The sequence below is a fragment of the Vanessa cardui genome, chromosome Z (genome assembly GCF_905220365.1).
Source record: "Vanessa cardui chromosome Z, ilVanCard2.1, whole genome shotgun sequence".
Lineage (NCBI taxonomy): Eukaryota > Metazoa > Arthropoda > Insecta > Lepidoptera > Nymphalidae > Vanessa > Vanessa cardui.
Genome location: NC_061154.1, coordinates 9,555,041 through 9,580,149, shown reverse-complemented (window position 1 = coordinate 9,580,149; position 25,109 = coordinate 9,555,041). Strand labels below are relative to the sequence as shown.

Genomic DNA, 25,109 nt, shown 5'->3' with positions numbered 1-25,109 from the left:
ATTCTCACCCTTTGGGCTATTGTCGTCTCAAATCCTTACACAAGATACAGGGTAAATAGGAATGTTAATAATTCCCTAATTAATAAAGGGTACAGCTGCTATTCCTTCCTTAAAAAAAAAGCAAATAATCAATTAGACAAAAAATTATATTATTAAAAATGAAATATGTAATACATATCTAATAACTATTATAAAGACATTTTTATCAGTTTATAATCGTATTGCATATAAATTTATATTATTTTTAGTTCATTCAACCCTTTAAAATTTAAATGTTGAATATAAAAATACGTCCCTATAAAATAGAATTTCATTATTAAATAAATTATTGTATAGACATTGAAAAGACGATTGCGTTTGAAGTACGAGCCTCGGGCGTTATAAGTGATTAATTAATTATTAAATGAAAAGTAGCTATAACTCGATTCTAAAATATTTATCTCTAATACAGCCCTTTGGACAAGCTTTTAATATATTTTCCATTCTGTTTCATTTTCCTTTACGCGTAATGTTTTTTTATTTTTAAATAATTGACTGCAAAATTTTCAACGAACGCTTTTAATGTTTTTTACGCGAATGTTCAATTATATTTAATATTGAATCGTTAATTTCACACAAAATGTTGACTTTCAATTAATTTAAACAAACACAGGAAGCCTAAATAAACTCGAAACTAAATAGAAAACATTTATCTGTTAACAAATTTCATTTATTCTTTTAACCGTGTAAAAAACGACAATGACGAGACCTTATATCTTTTTGTAGAGTTTTATTTAACAATATCCCATATAACTTATGTGATATACCTATACATTATATGTACAACAAAACAACAACAACAGCCTGTAAATTCCCACTGCTGGGCTAAAGGCCTCCTCTCCGTTTGAGGAGAAGGTTTGGAACTTATTCCACCACGCTGTTCCTATGCGGGTTGGTGGAATGCACATGTGACAGAATTTCTATGAAATTTGTCACATGCAGGTTTTCTCACGATGTTTTCCTTCACCACTGAGCACGAGATGAATTATAAAGATAAATTAAGCACATGAATCAGCGGTGCCTGCCTGGGTTTGAACCCGCAACCATCGGTTACGTGCACGTGTTCTAACCACTGGGCCATCTCGATTATATGTACATTCACCAATAATTGCTAAATTTAAGAAGTAAATAAATTATACCAAGAAAAGATGAAACAATTTATTTATTTACTTCGCATCAATTTTTATTTCTAAAATCGTTATGAAAATCTGTTCCGACGAGTGAAATTGTAATCGAATTAGCAGTTGAGTAACTAAATTTAACTCTAGCGAATAAAGTATTACGAAACCAAATATTATTGTTCTAAAGATTATAGTATTGTTTATTATAATATCAAACGGTACCAGCTCCTTAATTTGAGCTGCCTTTACTGTGAAGAGCTGCATTCCGTCTCTAATCTATTGTCAGATACAATACTTAGGTACTATTAATTAAACCAGGATATTATACGAGATAGTTGTAACGCTAGAATGCGACATACGTAACAAACAACAGAATTATAATCAAATCTAAAGATAGTTTAGCTGACAGAGTACTAAACTTCATTAACTATTGCTTTTGATGATGCACATAGTACAGCGAAAATAGTTTAACTGGTTTAAAGCAAACACGGCATACGACTAAGATTCCAGGAACGTTATATTAAATTAACTTAGTGATATTATACGTCTGGATGTTTAAAAAAATGCCTGTGAGTAAAATAGTTTTAGTTTGTTAATAACAGACAGATATGAAGAAAAGTAATTAATAATATATTCGTTATAAACACACATTAAATATTATAAAATAAAGTTCTCTCGACTCTGTAAGCGGTAAACTCTGAAATTACCGAAAGCATTTTTATACGGTTGCCACTAATGGGCGGACTGACTCGTGAGAAAGGGCAAAGTATTTAATTTAATTGTAAATCTGTCTGAAATATGATGATGATTGTTGATGAAATCGGATAAAAAATATAGCGACCAATAGAGATGTATATTATGAATAACGTTTTATGTAGATCTTTATCTAGTTTTAACTAAAACAACTCATCAATATAAATTCATACTAAATTAAAGATATCATGCTGTAAGGAACCGAACAATTTAATTGTTTCTAGGCTTTCAAGCTGACAGTAGCATTTAAATTTGACGCATAATATTTAACCTTTAAGTACCGACGTGCGGTCTCACAGGCCCCGACAGGTATACGAATTGCTAGTTTACCCCTTTCCCTGCACAATATCGAATCCAGCTTTTCAGTAGCTGCATGGTTAGCGCATTCATTGATATTGGAACAGGGAATGTTGTTGTAGCGGGCATATCTGGTGAGTAATCACCTTTTGAAATTCCGACGCGGCCTCACAGGCCTCACGTCGGTACTAACGTAACTTTTTCTATTAATTTATATTCTAAATAATATGTTATTTTTAAAGATATTTTGAACTATAGATATACCAGGGACTTCCGTCTATTAATGAAATAGTTTTGCAACAAATTAAATAAAAAAAATACCCCCCAGGCTTTTTGCCTACTAACATAAGAATTAACTTTATTTGGTTTTTACAAAGCATTCAACGATATGGTCTCATCTTCCGAAGAAAGGGAAAGCAGTCATTTTATCTTAATTAATGTTTCTTAACGACAAAACAAACAGTAAAGCCAGAAATTATAAGGTTTTATAATTCTATGAAAGGCGGTATAGATAAATAATTTGATACAGTATACACATGCAGTCGCCGAGCAAGACGGTGGCCTATGTCAATTTTCACCGAATTTTAGATATTAGTTGCGTCAATTCTTATCTTTTAAATAATATTAATATGGGAAAACATTGTGATAGAGATACATTTGTAAAAAAAGTCAACAGTTAGTATTAAAGCATATAAAGCAAAGATTTTGTAGCCTAAGGTTGCACGTACGAACGTAGAATGAGTTTGGCAAGAGTGCTTGAAGCTGTGAAAGTCAAGAATTGTGTCTCCTCAGCTTCATATTTTTTTTTACACCAACCTAAATTCAATAGAAAATCGATCTATGCATACTATTCGTGTAATAAATACGTTTGTTTGTAGTGCGCTAAACAAGTGTGACCTGGCAGGGCTTAAAATTTAAGGAGTAGTTGGACTATGGATGTTTTTTTATTCAGAAGGTTTATGTCAATATATTATTTTTTATCTAAGAGGGATATTAATCATAAGTTAGAAATGCTATTTTTTGCTATTCTGAAAGGAGTATTTTTTGTGTTTTGATTTTTTATATCGAATGGTATAAATTTTTCCCGAAATTGAAGCCAAATAATATTATTGTGATATAATTACATGTTTCATAAAGTAGAATTTATTTCTATGCTTATTTTTTCGTAAAACCCTTTAGTTTTTAACATAATCTAAGGAACAATATTCAACTCATACTTTTGTTATAAAAAACTGATATTATATACGCGGCCTCTCAGGCCTCACGTCGGTACTAACGTTACAAAAAATGCACGTCGGTACTTAAAGGTTAAGGTAATTAATGCTTGAATGATTGCCCATCGAGTATTTCAGTATTCAATTAGTTCATATTTTTTACAACGATGAGTATTAAATTCAGTTACAAATTGATTGGGTCCAGTAATTACTCTGTGCGTTTTAAATCAAAAACAAAGGTATTAAAACGTTTGCGCGTGCCTAGAGGCTCAAACCCGGACAAAGTTTTATAAGCCTAAAAACACGAGGCAGGCATACCAGGCTATATTTTCACAGATTATATCTGTAAATGTTTTATTTTGAAAAATGAATTTACTAACAATAGATTCGTGCAACTTTTACATGCATTTATTAATAAATGTAAAAGTTAGGTAGCAATAGTTTTACACAGAAAGCATTCGCTTTGGAAAGGCAATTCCAAAATGTATTATGAGAGATAGAATGAGCTATGGACAAAATTTCTGTTTTTAATGATTTAAAATTAAATCAAAAGGTACAGTATAATAAGTAATCTAACAAATCTTGTTTCATTAATTTTTAACAACTGAAATTACTGATATTGACTTATATGTATCAAATTATGAATTTATAAACTTGAATATATAAAATTTTAAAAACAAAATAAAAAAATAAACAAAACACTATTTTAAAACAAATAAAAATGCACTAAAAAGTAATAAAAATAATTGCATATTTAACATATTTTTGAGAGTCCTCCTAGGTAAAATGAAATGAAAAATATTAGACTACTTAAAAGTCGATTTACGATTATATAATGTAGTTATTGTTATATTTGGAGCCGGTGACGAGATCTTTGTCCAGCGGTAAGTTACAAGTTACTGTATGAATATAAACTAATTATAACTTAACTTTGAATTTTAATTGGTTACCCATAATCAGCAACGTGAACGCATGTAAATTGGCTTCACTACTAGCTAACACGATTTACTAGGCATACCAATATTGACTTAAAAGCGTTCATGTAAATTATACAGTAATTAATAGTTTCCAATAGAGAAACAACGTTATGATTATGTCGATTATGTTTATATGATATTAAAGGTACATAAATATTATAACTAATATACTTGATTTCAATAAGAAACTTAATACATTAAGCAGAAAAATATTTCATAATTAATTAAATTTTAGTTTCTTAAATATTAGAAGAACGATTATGTGTTTTAAGGTATTTAAAAATAGAACAATTAAAAAATGGAACGTTAATTGTTTTTTACGATAACATTTAAATGATTACAACTATCTTGGTATTTATATTTGTATATTATTATTTAGATACCTACAAAAAGAACATTTGTAACGATTGATTGAAGTTTACACGTTCTAAACTAAACCTAAACTAACCAACCAAGGCACGGTGTCGAAAGCCACAAGATCAATGTTTCGACGTAAACAAATATACATCGTGTTGGTCAAACATCTGTCCCAAAGAGTGAGTAAAGCGATGTGATTAGCATTATAAAGTGTTTTTATATTATTACTAGTTGTCGAACGCGGCTTCGCTGGAGTTTATTGGGTTTGGTTGTTGTGTTAGGCAAAAAAGTAGCCTCTGACCGTTCCGGGAGTTCCAATTTGCTTCAGGTAGTGAAAGAGTGACAGACTTACTTTCACATTTATAATATTAATAATTACACAGATAACTGACCTATAAAATGAATAAAATTTTAATATATTATTCATTAATTTCTGCCCGCTGCTTTACTCGCCTATAAAAAGTCACGGGATAAGGTATTCGATCCACTTCGTCCTTTCCTGTATGTAACCTTGACAATGTCTATGCAAAATTAAATGAACGGTTGGTAAGGCGAAACGTAATTAGTACACTATTACATTTATTATAGTAGTTTTGATAAATTGATTGTTTAAAATTTTAAGTAAACGAAATCGATATCGATTCTAATTTATCGTTTGTTTGTTGTTTGTTGTTTGTTTGTTTACATCATTTAAAATTTGCCTATTTTTAGCTTATAATACATTCCTCAAAATATATAAAGTCGGGTTAGTTTCATTACTTTAAGCGAATTTTAATATACTCAATTATGCCTACATAACTTTCCCATTTCAGTACATCGATCTTTTTTCTTAAGTTTTTGACGTAATAAATTAATTATTGTGTTGATATGTGCCTGTACAGCTATTAATTAGTTTAAATTATGTATAGATACGATAATATTAGGACTACAAAATATAACTATGTATGCAAATATAAATATGAATAAGCAACAACAACAACAACAACAACAGCCTGTAAATTCCCACTGCTAGGTTAAAGGCCTCCTCTCCGTTTGATAAGGTTTGGAACATATTCCACCAAGCTGTTCCAATGCGGGTTGGTATAATACACATGTGGCAGAATTTCTATGAAATTTGTCACATGCAGATTTCCTCACGATGTTTTCCTTCACCGCTGAGCACGAGATGAATTATAAAGATAAATTAAGCACATGAATCAGCGGTGCCTGCCTGGGTTTGAACCCGCAATCATCGGTTAAGATGCACGCGTTCTAACCACTGGGCCGTATCGACTCTTAATTAATAACATGACATCTTATGAATAAGCATTTTAAATGAATTCAAAGTATTTGCATCGCAGCGACTATCACGTAATAAATCCAAGTTCGATTTAAACCAGTCCATCATTTCTGAATTACAATAATATTATTTCAAACTCAGCGGGTAACATAAATACTTATTTTATAAATTTATAGACGCTGAAAAAAAACTTACCACGCTATGACCGCTCCGGCTCCGAAGGCTGAGCCTCAACTTCCAGTCACGCTTGGAGGCGCCCCCCTCCGAGCTGAACGAACGCTTCATCGGCAGCGACATCTTTCTCCCTCACTCACAATACACTAACCCTTTAAAAACATTATGCGTCTCTGTCGCAAAGTGCAATCACTTTAAACCGTCACTATTATCAAAATCTTTCGGCCATCTTTTTATTCGTCACATTATTAATACAAAAACAAAACTAATTACGATAAATTTTCACATATTCTCAAAACTGATTTAAACTTTCGAAACAATAAAAATAAGATAATTTTACACTTCACATTTTCAAGTCACTGGATAAATAATACGGGAACGTAATGAACACATTTTGGAACTTAATTTAAAAGAAGTAGCGAACACATTTATTAATAAATAAAGAAGCGAATGAAAGAACAGCTGGGGGTATCTGAAAAAAAAAGAAATTCACTTATATTGACAGGTGAAAAAAATATTATATAATACTAATTAGAATCGCTTGAACATTGTTTTTTACGAAATAATTAGCTTTGTTTAAATAACTTTAGTAACGCTTATTAATTCTTTGTATGGTTCTACTATGGTTATATTTAGCTGACATACTACTGACATATAGGGAATGTTACAAAAATATTTAATTTATTTTGAAAACTAAACTTATTAACGAGGGCAGTGATATCATTTCAATTTTTTTTAATAATACAATTTATTTTTATTAATTTATCCTTTTAATCCCATAAATTTGCTTTGTAACGTAAAACAAAAAAAAAACAATTAAACAAATATTAATTTGTTGTTGGATAATATAATACGATAACAATAAAAGTATATTAGCATTGATTTGACTTTCAGTTTGAACTATATAATTACGATTTAAAAAAACTTTATAGTAATAAAATATAACTTATTATAAAGTAATAAATTGTTGTCTTCCATTTATTTAAACGGCTACCAAGCCGAATACTGTAAAACGATTTCATTCAGAAACTTTCGCGTGACCACGAACAACGAATTATCCCATTGGATGAATGCTATAGATATGAATATTTTTATAATAATTAACTTACTTATAAAAATATTACAGATATACAACTACTTAATCTGTTCATGAAACTTTCACACAACAATTATAGGTAATATATTTGAAACTATTTTTTTCGTTTGCTGTTTATTAAGGTTATTGACGTCATTTAAGACAACAATTTTTAACACTGGCAATATTGTAATAGAAAATATATACTCAATATATAACTGTAAACTTTTTCGTCTCCTTTTGTTTAATATTACTTCGTAAATTATATAATAATATGGACAAGGACACGAGGTTTGTGCATAGTTGCAAAAATGCTATTAAGACTATTTTGGCTTAAAACGAAAAACCAATTTTTTAAAGTCATCGTTCGCCTGCCTGAGTGAAATATTTTGCTAATGTAAAAGCATTGCATTTTCAGCAACCATTGTTTATTGTTAAAAAAATCTTATTTGAGTGTTACAATAAAGTATAATAATAGTTACGTTATAGCGTTCGTATTTGTCTCCATGAAAATATCGACAGAAATAGTTCTGAAGAAATAACCTTCTAACAATTCTAACTGTACCTAAATCACAGACTTAAGTAATAATAAAATAGAAATATTTAATTATTACTTAATTTATAATGCGATCATAATATCTTTATAATTCCCGATGCTTGGGAATTATAAAGAGTAATAACAATTAATAAATAAATTTATAATATGTTTACATATGTATAGTTTTGTATTAAAAATATATACATATATTTTTCATCATCATATATATAATGTATACATAAAAATTGGAGTGTCTCTTTGTAATATTAAAATAGCCTTTTTTTTAATCAATGCATGTGTATGTTTACACGGCAAATATACCAAAATAACATTTTTTACAATTTTCGTCTGTCTATCTTTCTGTCTGTTCCGGCTAATCTCTGGATCAATTTTACGGGATTTTCACTGTCAGCTAACTGATATAATAAGGAGTACCTTAGGTTACAAAAATATTTTTATTGTCAAATTCAAACGCGTACAAGGACGCGGGCAGAGAAAGCAGAAATAAATTTCAATGTAGCCGTGCGAAAATGTGACTAGCCGTTACACTTATGTCATTCACTGTATCAGAATTTATTTTTTAATTTCGCATATTTCATCTCACTATGACATATTCGACTTTCATAAAAAAACATCGAAACAGAAACTCATATTCGAATATTTTAGTAATTTAAAGTCCTGTTTTGTATTGCTAGATATTTTAAATACAAACATAGCTGCTAAAATATAAATAAATTAAATTATACTTTTAATTGTTTATGATAAACCATGTCTCAGGTTTAATACCTATGATGATAATAATTGTCAATTTAGATTTGAATAGAATCATTATTCGTCTCAATTATTATTAGCCAATCAGCCTTCGCAAATTGCATACTCTCCATAATTATAATAGGTATATATAAGTATTCTAATACGTATGTACGTGGTTTATACGAAATTATTATTGCATAAATAAAATAAGACGATCTCCGTGGTCTCGAGTTCGATTCCCGACCGAGGCGATGTAGAAAAAGGTCATTGCTTTTCTATGTTGTGTTGGGTCTGTTTGAAGTATCTACCGTCGTTACTTCTGATTTTCCAGAACGCAAGTGCTTTAGCTACTTGGGATCAAAAGTATGTAATGTCCAATATTTATAATTGTTATTTAAAAATAACAAACGCTTTACACAAAATCACGAATATATTATAAAACGTATATTTGTACATAGAACCCTTTTTAGTTTCATAATAATATTGCATATGAAATTTTAATAATATTAATTTAATACATAGATAATTTGTTTTGTACTAAATTAGAGCCAGTGATCTAAAAATTTCATGTGTATGTGTGTGTGTAAAATAAGTGAACACGTAATATTTATAATTCTCTATATAATATGAAAATAACTTGTGATTATATTGTATCAAATATGTCTAAGTACCTGTAAATAATTTACGTACTCACTCAAAGTTCATATATAAGACTCTCAACCAACACTTCAAGTGTCATCTCTGTTCTAAAATACCTATGTAAGTCTACAAAAAACATTTCGTCCGCACATGTTTTTTCACTAATGTTTGCTTTACAAAGAACATTACTTTGAATTTATATATTAATCATAAATCATTGATTATAAAAAGTAAACGTGTGTCTTTTTACCGATTTCAGCCGGCTAATCTGAGTCTATTAGCTGAGGGAATACACTGCACGAGTATGTCGGCTAACGCAGGTGCATACTCTGTTCCCTTCAATTTCATTGTCCGCTGGGACAGCGATACAACACGATCGAGAGATAGGTCAGGCGCAAGACCAACGGCTTACCGATACGCAGGAGTAGACACTACTAATTCCTAAGCTCTGTGCTACTAGTGTCATACTTTTTACTAGCTAACGTCGCTTATTTGCCACAGACCTGCCAACGTTGCAAATTTATAAAAACTATAAATAATATAATAAAGGAGACTGCTTGACTAGATCGCTGCTTTGCAAAGTACATATTATTTGACCTCAAAATCTCTTAAAAATTTCAACTTAGCATTTTTTGTCAACGAGTAGTAGATAATCACAATTATTAAAATTTTACCAAATATAAAGTATTTGAAAAAAATATCATCCAATGAAATCAAATCATTAAACATATAATAATGTATCACAACAAAACTTAAAAAAATATATTTATTTTTAATCTATATACCTATAAACGTCGTTTTCTAAATTGGAACATTTAGAAGTTTATTTTAAAAAGAAAACATACGCTACAAAAAGGTTTTTATAAATTTCAATTAAGGAGGGAAACGGAGAGGGTATTTTTGCGTGAAAATATCTGTTCTATGGAATTAGAAATATGAAATATTCTTACCTGGGAAGGTGGATAGGATTATATAATTAAATATAGGGAATAAAGTATAATTAACAGATGATAAATTAAAATATGAAGAAAGGAATGTTTTAAGATATTCTCGATAGCGTAAGAGGATATTAGTAAAATGCCATTAGAGTCAAGCGAAGGCTGTGAAACTAAATTAGATTTAAATCCAACGAAAGAAAGTTTACGCCTATATGTAAACATTCGATATGCTCGGAGTGAAAGTCTTCCCGTTTTAGACAAAATTGCGTACAAAACGACTTCAATTCGAATATAAAAAAAAATCTCTAGCGAACGCCGTAAAAGCATTTCACGTTTTTTTGAATCCCGAATTGATACGAAATTAGGTGATTTACATTCGCGCGATTGTAACACTTTTCTTATACATAAATTGTTCGGGTGACTTTTGCCTTTTAATATTCGTATGATAAACATGAAAATGTAAGAAAATTTAATAATAACCTTATCACTTATATTTATTTACATTTCACTTATAAAATTGGTAATATGAGTGCCTATAAAACAAGTCATAAGTTGGTAACAAATTTTATACGGTTTATAGTAGCGTGTACTTAATATTAAACGGTGTACCGCGTTATTTGATAGAATAACGACATATTTAATATTTACGACGTATGTTCTCAATTAATGGACATTTCAAGATATCAGCAATAAAAAGTTAATTGACTTTCATTTTCATACGAGTTTAATGATAGGCTTCTGTTCTATTATGTTTACGTATTAATAAAGGTAAGCATAGAAATGATTGACAGAAAATTATTCACCGATCGTATTTTGTTTACATGTTTTTTTTATGGTATAAGTCAGTGGATGGGTATATGGGCCACCTGATAATAAGTGAGTAACCATCCCCCATAGACAATGACGCTGTAAGAAATATTAACTAATGTTGTCTTAAATTTTCGCGATTATTACACATTTAAATAAAACTAATTATAACGGATGAATCGCGTATATTAATTATTTTTAAACATCCCGACGATTCGAGCACTTTGCAGTGTTCGTGGTCACGGGTCTACCCGTAATTTTAACTAATCTTTACATCGTCAATGCGCTACCAACCTTGGGAACTAAGTTGTTATGTCCCTTGTGCATGTAGTTACACTGGCTTACTCGCCCTTCAAACCGGAACACAACAGTACTGAGCACTGTTGTTTGGCGGTAGAATAACTGATATGGGGGTGGTACCTACCCAGACGGGCTTACACTAAGCCCTGCCACCAAGTAAATGATTAAATGTAATTAACTTTACAACGAACTAATAGGCAACCGCAGCTTCACTCACATTATGGAGATTGGTTGTCAGATGTTACGAATAACAAAGTAGCCTTTCAAGATTGTCTCATACAATTTCATCAAACTCGCTTTAGTTTAACCGTGCAAGCGTAACGAACAGACAAGCAGAGTTTACTGAGAGTAACATTCGCATTTATAATATTAGTATAAATTTAATACATATTATATGATTTATTGTTGATGTTTTCATATTTAGTAAATATTTCGTATACCAATAATGTTATAAAAAAAACACTTATTTCAATTTAATATAGATATCTGCTTTTTGTTGTTTTATAACATGAAGACATCATCATATCATATATCAGACATAAGCATCGACTATTTACGATGTGATAATTTCATCGATATCTTTTCGATAATATCAAGAATACCTTGTTCGCTTGTAAATTACTGAACTAGATAAGAGACATGACAACAACGGAACAATTTCGATACTTAATGAATTTTTACATGAGTAATAATACAATGATGATAAATTATATCTTAGAACACACCCACACACACAAACAAAGATAAAGTTATGATTGAATTGTAATATTGATAAAATTGTTTTTAAATATTCTGAGTTGTTAATAAAGAGCACAACTTATGGGAAACGCCTTGAGTAATAAAAGAACATTAGATTCCATATTTAAATGTTTTAACGCATTTAAAGTTGTATCAAGTTTAAGACCATATTATTAAAACATCAAAGAACCTCTTTCATGTTTTTTAAAACACTTTTTTTAGTCGGGTTAGAGGCTAATTTGTTTTACTCTTGTGGAGCACGAGACGTCTAGTAGGTACTTTGAATAATACGGAAAAAACGTATACAAGAGAAAAATTAAATTAACTTCGCCTTCATGTGGAGTGAGTCTGCGAAGTCGGAAATAATTTCACAGCTAGAACTACTTCTTGTTCTACACTTCAAGTAAATTGTTTTACAACCCTTTAATTTGTAATTTGACACGTGTTCCTAATGAATAGCTTGCAGGCGTGGCATACATGGTTAAACTGAGATACATAATCATCCTCCTGCTCTTAGCTTGCTTGCTCTTATAGCAATTTTATTTGGTGTCGGCGCAACATGTCTTCTCCTTCCATACTTCTCTGTCAGACGTCATCTCACAAGTAACATTATTTCTATCCATATCGCCTGTCACCCAATCCATCCATCGTTTTTTTAGTCTTCCTCTACCTCAATATCCATCCACATCCATGTTCAAGGCCTTTCTCACAATACGGTTAAGCTGAGATACCTGTTTATAAAATGCGTTCACGATACAGACAAATGATCTTTCGAATGAAACGACACAAAGTAAACGCAATCGTGGGTGAGTAAATAAAGCGCGCTATAATTGAAATTTTTGCTTTAATTGAAACTGTATTCGACGCGTTATTGGTTTAGGTCAACATAATCCCGTGGGTTCTTTCGAAATTACGAGGTTTTAATAGTTAATTGAGTTGTTCGCAAATACAGCTCTATAAATAAATAATTTTAATATTACACATGCTTATATATGATTTATAATTAGAGGAAAATGAAAATTAAATAAACAATATATTTTCGGTCAAAAGTAAAATATATGTCAATTTCCTTAAATTTACTAATGTAGGAAAAAATAGCCGAAATAAATGCTTGTTTTTGTGTTACATAATATTTAAATAATTATTTCCTAAAGAGTCACAAGAATCAAAGTAAGTGCCAATTGCATTAGAATAGAATATCTGGCTTTGGATTTCCTAACATACATACAATGATGGTATATGTCACTATATATGTTTATAAGTAGTGTAGTAAGCGACTTTGTTTTATACTATGTAATGATTAAGTATCACAAATAACTTTTTTTTCAAATGAAGACGTAAGTAAAAAAGTATTCGAGTCTTTCTACTAGATGTAGTTTGAATTTTACCCTTCACATGGAATTAATTACAAGCCCCTCCCTGGACCTTTCATTTTCAATGTTTCAGTTCGTACAGGGTGCTTCTATAATTTATATTATTTACTCGTACGCCCTAATCTACCTTACCTGACCTTTGACTGTCGTCCTTCGTCATCTTAAATAACAGATTATGACAAGCTTTCCGTACTAGCTTTGATAATTTTGCGTCAATGCTTGTTAATTTCGTATAAACATACATTTAATTATAACATTTACTAAATGTATATACATTTAGCTACTACATCTATATAGTACAACGATCCTATATAAATCCACATAGAATGCCTTTGTATCAATTAATTACTTTGTTTGGTATATTTTTTTTATATTCTACTTGTAATAAAACTACTCACATAACATTAATTTATGTCACTATATTAATTTACCAATCGATACATATATTATTTATCCGCTTATTTATATAATTATATGCTTTTTCCATCTAGCTTTTTCTCCACTCCCCGTTCAAAATCAACCGCCTTTTGTTTTTCTCGTGCCAGGCAGTACCTACTAGCTCGCCACACCACGCCACGAGAAGAAGTGACGGGAGTCCCACTATACGGTATCGATAACCGAATAAATAATCATAATAATAAATGTTATTTCAATTAAAAAAAAACGTATTTAAAAATCAAAACCGTACTAAATATTATTATTTCAATTAAAATTATGTAAATATATTTAAAAAATCATGACACTTGTTGACTTCCAGGCAGGACATATTACATGCATATATTTAACTAACATGACTGTATTTTTAAATATTGAATAAGAGTAACTACTGAGTTACTAGCCGGTTCTTCTCGATAGAATCTACTTTCTGAACTGAAGGTAACTTCACTTAATATAGTTGTTAAATGACGATTTAAAAGTGCTTGTAAGAGCCTAGGTTAATTAATAAAGTATAGCTTGATTTTATCCAAATTATTATGTCGTTTTCGTTAATGTGATCTAATTATATTTCATGATAAATCCTTGAAGGTATTTGATTAAAAATTGTATTAGTTAAGTGTGGGGTACATTGCTCGATCTGTATTGAGTCTCATCCGAGTCACATGTTTTAATGAACCACTTACATTAGTGTATGTTATGTAAAATATGTGACCATTGCTTTATTGCTTATTAGGGCACCATTAGCTTGATATCGCTACAATAATACACATTTACATCATTAACACCGACTTTGATGTACGATGTACATAATGAAGTATAATAGAATCATTGAATTTTCAATTGGGCAATTTTCTTAATTATAACAAATAGCAAAAACAGCCTGTAAAATTCCCATAGCTGAGTTAAGGCCTGCTATCCCTTTGGAGGAGAAGGTAAGGAGCATATTTCAACACGCCGCTCCAATGCGAGTTGGTGGACTAATATGTAGCACAATTTCGATATACGCATATTTGCTTACGGTGCTTTCCTTCAAAACTGAGCCCGAGATGAATTATAAGCACAAATTAAGCATGACATTCGTGCTTGGGCTTGAACCCGCAATTATCGGTTATTATGTACGCGTTCTAACCACTGGGCCATCTCGGCTCATACTTATTTACATGTTTACAATATAAAAATAAAAAATCTTACTTGCGTTACTAACGAATAGATACGTATCGTTAAAATGCACTTAAAAAACAATATGGTTCGTTGTATACAACGTCTTTCAATCTTGCTTATTGTTACTCCCATTATTAAGGGATAGAAGGTAAGTCGGGACTATTTTGTTTAGTTAGGGACGCTTTACACATCCTTGTTAAATAAGGTTTGCAAAGGGTCTTAGAGCGCTGTGTTTAAATAAACTGTGTCATACTTGGTTCGTATTTCAAATAAAACGTTTGCGGTAATATTATTTAAATTTACTTAAATATTAATTGTAAAATAATCAAAACTTTTTTATGGTAAAGGTTGGCGGACGAGCATATAGGCCACCTGATGGTAAGTGGACCCATAGACAATGAAGCTGTAAGAACTATTTAATGATGATGAGTGGGTGGTACCTACCCAGACGGGCTTGCACAAAGCCCTACCACCAAGTGGCTTCTTAATTTATTTATTTTATTCTTTTTATGAACGGATGAACGATAAATATACATTGAAGTATTTAAATAAACGAAGTATCCAAAAACGAATAATGCTCATAAAATAAGTACATTAGACAAAGGATCCGTACCCTTTTTACCTTTGCATTCGCGTTGTATTTCGAACTTGACCCAGATTATGTTCTCATAAATATGTATAAATCCTTAATCAGATTCAATCAGATCAGTATCATCGATTTGCTTACGTTATAAGTTTTTAATAGAGAAACGATGTCAAAGGCATTACGGTATGTGGAACGAGATGGTTTAAAAAAAGAATATTAAATTAAAAATCATTATTGTACTATTTTAAATTTAGAAAATATTTTTTTATATACTTCCGTCAAAGGCATTACAGTATGTGGACTGAGATGGTTTAAAAAAAGAATATTAAATTATGAATGATTACTTTATTATTCATTATTCCAAATTTAAAAAATATATTTTTCTTTATAAAGGAAAAGATTGTTTTCTATTCAATTAATTAAAATTTAGTGAAAGTAACTCTGTCTGTCGGTCTTTCGGAGACTCTTTCACAACCAAACTGCTGAATATAGATTTTGACGAAATTTGTTAAGAAATAAACTGGAACTCCAAAAAATTATACAGGCTAATACATGACAGACTTTTCTTGCCACATCACATGACAACCAACACTCTAAAACAAGAGGTTTTTATTGCATTTTGTCATGTTTAAGACTTGAAAACAAGTGATTTATAAAAAGAGTAAGTAGTATTTTATTCATATTTTATATGAAACGAATAAACACAAGGATTCCTTGATGTTATGAAGCTCAAAGTTACTTCATCCGGGTTCAGTGAAGTAAGATTTCTCCGTACGTTCCGTGGGGACCCAACTACTGATTTCACTAACGGAACTCGACCCACGAATATGTCAAGGTAGGTCTATTTACATGAGTCAAAATAACTCGAATAATACAACGTCGATTTCGCCTTGGGGAAATATGGTCTGCTGAAAGTGACTACACTCTGTTACAAATTGTATTGCAATATCAAACTTATAACTCATACCTACAGTCTAATACAAATAAGAACATAAGAGAAATTTTGAATAAAAATGAATGAAATGGCCCTGTGGTTAGAACGGGTCCATCTTAACTAAAAATTGCGGGTTCAAACCCACCTGTACGATTTTATTTGCTAATTTCCCGTTTTTAAATATACATTATAAGTTAATAATCCACTTCTGTACAAAGACGTCCACTCAAATTGGAGAGAGCTTAAATCAGAATAGCATTAGATCGAAGATCACTCGTGAAGTATATTTCTCCAATAAATATTCTAAATGAAATACCCAGCAATCAAATGAACTATAAATACGGACTAAGTGATATATCTCGTAGTCTTTTACTTGAACTTGAAATTTTTGATCGAAATTGTTAATCCACCGAGCCATCCTTTTAAAATTGAAAATAATTTATCCATCTGACACATTCAACTGATTATTTTTACTGATTTTTGACGAATGCTTCCAACATTGCTAAAACAAAACAATAAAGTTTCTTATTTTAAGAACATCACTAAATTCACAGTTGCTATGTAACTAAGGATTATTTTTCTTAAACAAATGAAACTGCAATAACAATTTGCTATTACATGAATTAAATTTGCTTCTAATAAGCTAAGAGTAGCAATCTATATGATGATGACGCGTGCAACATGCTCAAAGCAAAGCCTTCTCTCTCCACGTAATAGTAAAGTAATACCACAATCAGAGAAATATGCATAACTCGGCCGCAACACATACAGGCTGTCGTGCATATCATCTACGAAAAGAGTTTACTTTTACGAACTCTTATCTTAACTTCAACTTTCACTATATTTTATGTGTCAAATCTTGCACCCTTTTTTATCTAAATTTAACTCGTTGAACTCAAATTTTGCACAAACTTTTGACAATAAAATAAAATAATAGGTAATTTTTTTCAGGTACATGTACGATACATTTTTTAAAAGTAACTTCAATTTATTAACACTATATTTTATAGTTTGAAATTATGATTTTATAAATCGAAATAATGAAATTTATTTCTCAACTCTCAACAATAGAAGAAGTTATTACATTTTTTTCATTGCATTCACAACTGTTTTTAGTCTTTGCGGCTTAAATTGTTTGTTGTATGTTGGGAACTTATAAACTGAAAATAAGTAAGTTGAAAGTTGCAGTTAGTGAAGAAGTTAACCGCTTCAAGTAAGCAATTTATGAGACGTCGTTTTCTTAACTTATCCTTTTATGGTGCTTTAAGCGCTTTATTGATAGTTTATATTGATAAAGCGAGAGACCGCTTTTGAGCAATTAGCAATTATACTTAAACGGTAAAACATTTTCATTACATGTTACAGTTTATATATATATTTTTTGAACAATTTTTGTAATGTTGTCTAGATTTAATTAACGCATGCAAACTTTAGATAGAAGGTAGGTCATGAACGAAAACGAAATATCGCCCTTGGCACGATGGTTTCTGGCAACAAAGTTAAATCGATACCAGACGCAATGCGGTCACTTTCAGCCTTACAGAAAATCAGATTTGTCGAACTGCATTAAAAGACATGCGCACGTTACTATCAATTTAGTCTTTAAACAAATTACCGATTGTAAGCGCTGCGGCTATGTGGTATTACATTATACAGATGCACGTTTTAATATTAAGTGCATCTTTTATGTGCGCTCTATTTACACGGAGAGGTTCTTTGAGGTTCTTAATTACACGTCAAATGACAAGCTTTTTATTTTAAAATATCCAGTTTTGATACCCGAGTTGATTTAAGCTTTACTCAAATTGATAAGTATAAGTAAACGTAAAATTTATTTATTTTAATTTATGTTTTTTATGTTATACATTTCCTCGTATTCAACTTATTAATGTAGAATTATTATGGATAATTTATTTATTGTTTTAATAATATATGTATTATGAAATTCATACTCATCAAAGAATAGTCTTAATTTAAAGTAACTTTAATTATTGACTTAGTAGATTCATTTTTAAACGTTATAAATAATACGTCTGCTTAAGTTGCTTAACAACATAACTGCACTGTTAATAAGAATGAAGATAAAATTTAAATTTTAAACGTTCAAATACCAGGGTTACCAATTACGGTTTTATTATTTTGATTTTCTATCAGCTTCCTATTGAATACCTAGACGTAAGAGAAGGTATTTATTGTACAAAAAAACTATCTCTCATCGATTCGAGTCTCATTGAAAGCTCAATCATGTGTTCATGATACCATTAAGCATCGATAGAAATTGCTTGCTTGGAATGTTTACGATTCAATAAATATACATTTGTCTTTAAAATATGCGAGATAAATTACAAAAATTCTATACATTGTAATTTATGTGCGCGTCTTTTAAAACACAACTACTCTTCTGAACCAGATTTGGCCGGCGGCTCTGAAACGACGAGGCTTGGGAACCTTTAAAAAAAAACGTACACCTTCTTTAAAGGCCGGCAACACCTCTGCAAGTCCATGAGCGGTGGAAGTCACTTTCCATCAGGTGAGCCGTTTGACACCTATCACATAAATAAAAAATCTGTACAACACAACCTGTTTGTTTTAACCCTTCTGTTTATTTATTTTTTTGTTGCTTTTGATATATTTTCTAATGTGATAAAAACTATTTATGAAATAAAAATACTTCGAGTACCTTCGAGTTCCTCAGTAAGTCTCACGAGCGGGCTCTTCGCCGAACGAAAGTATAATTCCCGCTATAATACCTTCCTACTCATACTTCTACTGAAAGTCCTTTACTATCGATACTCCACCTCTTAACGATTGACTATTATTATAACGATGTAATAAATCATTTTATTTAAGCTCTTTTAAAAATAAACTAGTATATAAAATGGCTAGCAACAACCCGGCTTCGTACGTTTGCAATGCTGATACTAAATATACGACAGAATTTTTTTTGTTTATTTGCTATATTGTTAATGTATTATGTAGAAAAACCTTTCTCTTTAGTTACTCTAACTAATAAAAAACCGCACCAAAATCGATTGCGTAATTCTAAAGAGGTAAGCATATATACATATATGTATATAAATGTAATGATAATACTTTAATATAAAGTACCCTTATTTGTGTTAATGTTTAAATGGTCACGAACACTCTTTATATTGCGGCCATAGATTTCGCACTTATTTATTTCCCACGTGTTTTGAAATCGGTCCCCTGACCGAAAGTGCCGTGCTAGAAAATCTCTCTAGGGCCCTCTTTGAGCAGAGCGATCTTACTGTGGCGATCAAACTGAGCCTTATGCAAATACATTTCAATAATTTACTATATATAACTCTGTTGACTAAATAATTATAATATAAGGTAGTTATGAATAATATGTGAATAAGCAAACGTCAGCATATGAAGTTATAATTTACGTTATGATTTCTAAACATTACTCTGTTGTTTTTCAATTTGAAAAATATAGATAATTCTTGATTCGACGAGAAATTACAACGGTCTTCAAGGTTGAGGTCAGATTACATTATGCTGTTACACAAATTCGTTCAATAATAATGTAATACATTTAATATAAGAAATAAAAAAAAATATGATATAAATAAATGAGCTGAGATGGCCCAGTGGTTAAAGCGCGTGCATCTTAACCGATGATTTCGGGTTTAAACCGAAGCAAGCACCACTATGTATATGTGCTTAATTTGTATTTATAATACATGTAGTGCTCGGCGATGAAGGAAAACATCGTGAGGAAACCTGCTTGTGTCAAATTTCAATGAAATTCTGACACATGTGCATTCCACCGACCCGCTTTTTTTACTTTACTTCAAAGGAATAAATATAATATTATGAATAATTCCGCCAATTTAACAGTGCAAGTTTACTGTAGAGCATTGATCTGGCGGGTTCGTTTCTGGCGGATGTGTCAAACTCCATCATCGAGTTATCGGTTTTTGGTTTACGCTTACCTACGGTCACCGATCAATGTTCTTTACGACCAATACGAGCCATGAATCATTTAAAACGAGTTATCGTTTCGACAAATAAATTTCCGTCTTTAATTCCGACTTGAAGTTGGCAGTTGAAAATAACAGTGCATGGTTGACAAAATAATTTATTCAGTGTCCTTAAACGAAACAAAAGATAATCTCTCTCTCTTTTTCGCTCTTTAGTTTTAGTCTTTGATTCATTCGTAATATGGTTCAATATTAAATCGGGCTTTATCATGTGAATTTTCAGTTGAGTGATCTTTTCAATTCGGTTGTGCCAACGCTATATTAGAACAAATACGAACATTTTGTACGGTGAACATATTATTCGGAAATTCGTTTTCACTATATTGTTGCATTTTCGTTTAAAATTCATAATAAGCAAAAACCGTAACTATATAAATTGCTTGTATTCACGAAAACTCAAATCCAATAGGTGAAATGATTAGGAATTTTTCTAACAATCATTCCCAACCAATAGTGAGTTTTTATTCACGTGCTAATTTCACATGTCAGAAACATACAAACTTGGAAAATTGAATATGAAAGATTACGAACTTACTTGGGCCTACTTAGCAAATCGCTGTGATAAACCATAGTAATTATAGGACATTTCAAATAAATCTTATATTTGGTTAAGTACTTTAATCAAATAACACATATGTTTCCGGCTATTTATGTAACAACGAAACGAATCTACCCAAGATTCGACTCATTAATTTGCCTTTAAAGATATTTACTAGATAAGATTTATCCATGAAATATAGATATACTAACATTATAAATGTGAAAGCAACTCCGTCAGTATGTCTGTCACTCTTTAACTCCCAAACTAACGAACCGAATTTGATGAAACTTGCTATGAAGCAAACTTAAAATTCAAGCAAGCACATGGGCTACTTTTTTTGCTTAACACATGACAACCAAACCACTAAAACGCGAACGAAGCCACGGTAGACAACTAGTATTAAATATTTTCAATATAAAATGTAAAAATAAAATATTACTTGTTATATAAAGGCACTTTAGAGCTGATTTCAAGAATTCAGCATAATTTCTTGCTCTTTCCTTCCGTAATATTCCGTAATACCCTTTCCAGTGATGGAATGCGGCCGCTGAGCTAACAAGCAATGTGTTAGAGAATAAAAATATTTGTGTATTGCGAAGAGTAATATCTTATCTTTATATTTATATTTTGAAAATACAAAATGAAACTGGGGATTGATACCAAACACTGCCACCTAAAAAAATAAATCTCGAAATTTAGGAACGCTTAGAAAATATTTTTTAATTAAGGTAATATTTAGTTAGAACGAGAAAGTTTTATATGCTTCTAAAGCCGTTAAAAAACGAACTTAATTCTACACTTTATATTTTTCATTCATCAAATAGCCATTGAAAAGACGATTCCAAAGAAATTTGGTCTGAATATATATATTTGAGCTAAGCGACTGCAGAAAAGTTACTTGAAATAAGAAACTGCTTTATTCAAAGTAATAAACAGGTAAGTAATTATTAAAGAATATGTAATTGGTCCTTATGTTTATGTAATAACGCGTCAACGGAAAGAAATATAATGACATATTATATTGAAATATTTAGCACGTTATCCTAAATGTTATTCGACTACGCTTCTCGAACGCCGTAAATAAGCAAGCGAATATACATATATACACATATGTCAGTATTTCATCCGACACATGTAAATTTCCTAACAATGTTTTCTTACACCTTCAAGCATAATAAACTAGTGAGTTTCGCGCGTCTTCACCTTTGTTCAAAAGAATTTTTAGAATTATCGAAATTAATTACACATTTTGAATTTTATTACTGCACATGATATTTTTTATGTTAAATAGCATGAATTATTTCAGTTAGAATTGCAGTTTGTCGATAGCAATTTACTTCAATTCGTTTAAGCTTTTCATTTATTTTTTCTTTTTTAGTCGCTCTATAACCGGTTATGCCCAGTGTTTAATTGTGACAATTTATTAAATGGCAACCAAGAATCCCCTTTATTTTTCTTTCCTGAGACTGTACCCGTAATTTTTGTGCAGCTTTCTTCAAAAAATTACTGGGACAAAATACAGATTACGCTATTAATATATAATATATTATAAACACGATTTAAGAAAATGAGAATGTGAATTTAATAATTATTTTCTAAACTTGTAATATCAATCTATTCTAGTGTAATTTACGTTAGTGGTATCTTTGTCAGAATAATTGTTCTTTAAAGTGATACTTATAATACTCCTGTAGACTGTAGTAGTACCTGGGATACTTCTGGGTTGCCACAAACCTCATTTAAGATTTACGATTTTAACCACCCGGTTATCACGGTAATGGCGAAATGTCACTGGTAAACGAAGTTTGTTCAGAGAGTATTTAAATAAAATAGATGATAAAAAAGCTTGGAATTAATACCTGTTGACTTCCAGACAGAATACATTACATACATATATCATTGTATGTAACTAATATGATTGTATTTTTTAAATGTTGAAAAAGAGTAACTACTGAGTTTCTTGCCGGTTCTTCTCGGTAGAATCTGCTTTCCGAACCGGTGGTAGCATCACTTAATTGTTAAATGACGATTCAAAAGTGCTTGTAAAAGCCCACTTGAAAAAGTTTATTTTGATTTCGATTTTTAAAATAATATAGTTATGTCTAATAACATTTTTTTATTATGACATTACTGCTTGTTTTAATTTAGTTGAAAGTATGTCAAAATTGTATAATTGAAAATATCTTAGTATCGTAATTACGATCGATATTTATTTAATTATTATTAACTACTAGTGGCTCTCCTTACTTAATCATTCTGATAAAATCGGTCTATGGTAATGTATTAATATGTAAGATTTATGAAACAAATATTCCCCGGTCCCACTAAAAACATTATTTAGACAACCACCCAATTTCCTTAACTATTTGAGTTTTTTGGTAACATATGTCTTTCTTTAACCTGTGCCCATACCCTCATTTTTCCTCTGTCACGGCATACAATCGATGAGACCACGGTAACAAAACGCAATCGATCAACTGTACTTTTCCACGGAATACCTCATTTTAAGTCAAGATTAACGTACATAAACTCTTAAAAAAATTAAACTAAAATACTAGATTATAATTTACCTTACATGTATCTATATATGGCTAATATAATCAAGTCAATCAATGACGACTGAAGCCCTATTACATGAGCACAATAGTATTCATTCCAATATCAAATATCACAAATTGCTCTATAGCATAAAGTTCTAAACCAAAGATCATGACTACTCGATTTAGGAACACGCTTTAATAATTCGCGCTATATTACAATAACAAGCTAAAATAAACGCATTCAACAATAAAAAAACAAGTTGTTTCCATAAAATATATTAACTTTATACACTAATTTTAGTTGCTAGTAAAAGCTGTTGCGCTATCTTTGGGATAACAATATATCATACTTAATATTAAGACTTCAGATGCTGGAATATCTTACGTTTTTAATATAATAAAGTACAAACTTACATCCGTTAATTGACCCGCTTATGGATTTATTATTTTAAAACGATGTAATCAATATATTTTTTACTTTAAACTGAAGCATAAAGTGGTTTCCGATAATGTCAAACTATTTATCAACTGTTTCACCCCCTTAAATCTATTAGGACTATCTTTTACGTATCTTTGAAGTTTACCAATAACTAAGTGTTGATATTTGCTGCAGAGGAATAGATTAACGGAATAAATTTCTTGGTTTAGTCTCATTCTATGCCAACACGAACATCGATATGATGTTTGTTGATATATCACTTATTTCTGTATACTTACTTTAGTTAACAGTTACTATAACAAACTTATATTTATGAAATAATACCCTTAATTACGATTGTCGTCTCCATAATAATATTATTATCAAATCATAAATATATTCCTCATATTTAAGCTTACGGGCTCGTATTACAGGCGTAAAGAACCGACGTTAAGAAAATAACATCAACATTTTACGAGTAAATATTATATTTTCATATTCTTAGTAAAAAAATTTCATTTCAAAATATTTAATTAATCGTGAATTTACAAATTTTTCTCGTCAGAAGTTTACAAAGGAAAATATTAATGAATTAATTTGTAATCTTTATGTTAATAATTATAGTCTCATAACATATAAATAAGTTCGAAACTCCATTTAAAATTTTCTTTTTCGCCATTTAGAAATTATTAAACCAATATAAATTAATAATCAGCTATTAACTATTTTCACAGAGGTTAAACTACGAACGCTCAACATTGTAAAACATCTTCTATCAGCTCTTTAAAACAATTGAATTCGCTTGAAAAGAAAATTGTTTCTTTGAATTTCTTAATTGTCCCTTTACATCCCAGTGTGTTTCTTTTTTAGAAAATAAATGTACCGAGTTTATCTAAAGAACGGCGCGCACTGATTAATTAATTAACATCTGAATACGAAACGCAAATGGTAACGCGACTGTAATCCGACTGAAATCGAGTAATGTATGTAATGTTTCTGTATATTAAGATTATACAAAAACATCGAAAATTTTACACATATATTTATTCTTCTTCTTCTACCTGGCAATTATTAATTACAGCTATTGCCAGGATGTGCCTTCCGACAAGTGT

At 30.4% G+C, this 25,109-nt stretch overlaps 1 protein-coding gene across 3 annotated transcripts in view; it reads right to left on the bottom strand.

Annotated features, from left to right (window-relative positions):
* LOC124542941 (adenylate cyclase type 6) overlaps nt 1-25,109 on the bottom strand; it is a 215,638-nt gene that overhangs the window by 132,230 nt on the left and 58,299 nt on the right. For all 3 annotated transcript variants that reach the window (XM_047120888.1, XM_047120890.1, XM_047120889.1), the window contains exon 2: nt 6,233-6,683. In XM_047120888.1, coding sequence (XP_046976844.1) covers nt 6,233-6,334 — 102 coding nt within the window. In that variant the 5' untranslated portion in view covers nt 6,335-6,683. The remainder of the gene's footprint in view (nt 1-6,232; nt 6,684-25,109) is intronic.